We start from the raw sequence: 2,392 nt of genomic DNA, 5'->3' as shown, positions 1-2,392 counted from the left end.
TTTTGGATAATATTTCCATATTATAAACGATAATTATAATATTGTGTGGTGTCCACTCGCATGCAGTAGGTAGGTGAAACACCTACTGCGTAAGTACTAGGTAATCTACCTACATCATGTCCGGCAACGCCTAATTTGTGTCTGCTTTTCATTGTCGTTATTATTTTATTAAATTGCTTAAAAAATTATTACATTTTCGTACAGTGCGACTGGTCGATCTATAAGATCAATGTCCAAGGTCACTGTCACGTCGCCTCGCTGTTTAACTGTGACCATGCACTGTTCAGTGTGTATAAATAAATATAACATATGTATATAATGTATATTGTTTTTGCATGATCCGGATTTTGTCCTTTCGGACGGGCAACGCCCTGAACATTAGGTAGGAGCCGGAACACCCTGGATACCGATAGGTACCGGCCGTTTATTTATAAAGACCGCCGTACCAGGCATCGACATCACATTACATCTCCTCACATCCCGAGTATACACATCGACCACAGGTTGAAGTTTGCAGATTCGTTGTAGACAACGTAAGAAGATCACCAAACACGAAATGGCTTCTTTCAAATATCTGGTGAGTGACTTTAACAACACAATATTACATACTATTACATCGCAGCGCAAATAGTATTGACTTGTTACTTGTACGGCTGATAGATTATTATTTTTATATAGCTACATACAATGTTAAAACGATCGATTATAATACGAGTAAATCCAAATTCCTACGTCAATTTCAGTTGTACCAAAGTAATATTTTTCGAAAAATTCTAGACCCTTGAAAGGTTTTTATAATGTAATTTCTCCTTGACGAACAGCGAATATTTCGATCCAGTATAGCGTCTAAACAAGTCAGAGACCTTCAAATATAATTATTAGATAATAGATATCATATTGTGGGTATGATCAATATGATTATTAAATAGTTCACCAATTATAACCGTCAATCTGTTGTCCAAACATGCTTAATCATTATTCATTACCATAATTTTAACCAGATATCCTAGATGTTAACTGTTTACTAAAGTATATTTGTTCAATATTTGGCGTTATATTATAATTTATAACGCGATTGCTTATAAGTGCACGATTAAAAAATATATATACCAACAATATTTAGTGAGCGAACAACTGTCGAGAAATTCTCAAGACTTACATGTCTTGAACCAACTAGCTTCTGTTATTAAATATATTATTATCTGAGTAAGGAAAAACATAGATATATTATGTAATATTTGTACTACGGTAAAACGGTATATAACTTTTCATGAGCATATAAATCGAACTAAATATATAATATAAAAGAAAAACGAATCAGTCAAATTTGTAATTTGTATTGAATACGATTCAGTTTTAAATGTTGAGCCACTGCTGTGTACTTACTAAACTCGCTTAAAAGCCAACAAAAACTTCCAAGCAGTGCACTTTTATTTACCTTTAATTATTTTATATCCATTATGATGGATTTCTTCTGTTTTATTGAACTAAAGCACTATACAGAACACAAATTGTAAATTTTACAATTTAATTGTTATATTAAAAAATTAAATAAAAATTACGAATACATATCGCATTGTGATTTGTCGTTAAAAAAATACACTCTAGTTTATGTCTGCACCTACAATTTATACCAAATATTGTTACCCATAATAATATATTAATATATATTTTATTCACGACATCAAATAAGAATTATTTTCAATTTTTTTTCAGATATTCATCGCCTTGGCCGTGTACTCCGTTTCCGCCGAAGAAGGAGTAAGAGCAAAGAAACACGCCTACATCGCCGCTGCCCCAGCTCGTGAGTGCCGATAATATACATTTTAATACTATAGTGCACCTATATATAATAGTATAATACCTATATACTTCGCAAGATTCGAAATAGTTCTTGTAAATCCGAATCGGATCAACTTATAATATTATGCCGACGTTGAATGATTATTTTTTTGTCCACAGCGATTTTGGGTTACTCTGCCTCAGCCCCTGGATCGTTCTCCTACGCTAGTTACACCGGTTACCCATACACCTATCCTGCAACAGCAGCTGCATACCACGCACCAGCTACATACCCGGCATCAACATACCCAGCAACAGCTTATGTCGCCGCCGCATACCCGAGCTACCATGAAGATGACGGCTCATACTGGCCAGGCAAATACGAAAAGACTTACGTCCCTGCAGCCTACAAGGCCGCATACCCGAGCTACCCTGAAGACGATGGCAAATACTGGCCTGGAAAGTACGAAAAGACTTACATCCCAGCCTACAAGGCAGCATACCCGGTCGCCTACCACTATTAAAAAATGATATTCAACCTCCCTTCAAAACAACCTTAGTTTTCGATAAGTCTTTAACAATAAAAAAGTGATCTTAATTTTTTCATCAA

General features: G+C 35.0%; 1 protein-coding gene across 1 annotated transcript; it reads left to right on the top strand.

The window, feature by feature from the left end:
• The first annotated feature begins 433 nt into the window (after nucleotides 1-433).
• Nucleotides 434-2,392, top strand: LOC111034600 (adhesive plaque matrix protein-like). The gene is made up of 3 exons (XM_022315887.1): nucleotides 434-577; nucleotides 1,717-1,804; nucleotides 1,963-2,392. Exons 1-3 carry the CDS (start codon nucleotides 557-559, stop codon nucleotides 2,304-2,306), a joined length of 453 nt encoding a protein of 150 aa, XP_022171579.1. The 5' UTR covers nucleotides 434-556; the 3' UTR covers nucleotides 2,307-2,392.

The sequence above is a fragment of the Myzus persicae genome, unplaced genomic scaffold, assembly GCF_001856785.1.
Source record: "Myzus persicae strain clone G006 unplaced genomic scaffold, MPER_G0061.0, whole genome shotgun sequence".
Classification (NCBI taxonomy): domain Eukaryota; kingdom Metazoa; phylum Arthropoda; class Insecta; order Hemiptera; family Aphididae; genus Myzus; species Myzus persicae.
This window is presented reverse-complemented; position numbering and strand designations above follow the sequence as displayed.

What these genes read in the sequence shown, in the direction of transcription:
- LOC111034600 (XM_022315887.1), top strand. Translation starts at nt 557, where the DNA reads ATGGCTTCTTTCAAATATCTG. An exon ending in TGGCTTCTTTCAAATATCTG is followed by an intron (nt 578 to 1,716) that starts GTGAGTGACTTT and finishes ATTTTTTTTCAG; the next exon opens with ATATTCATCGCCTTGGCCGT. An exon ending in CATCGCCGCTGCCCCAGCTC is followed by an intron (nt 1,805 to 1,962) that starts GTGAGTGCCGAT and finishes TTTTGTCCACAG; the next exon opens with CGATTTTGGGTTACTCTGCC.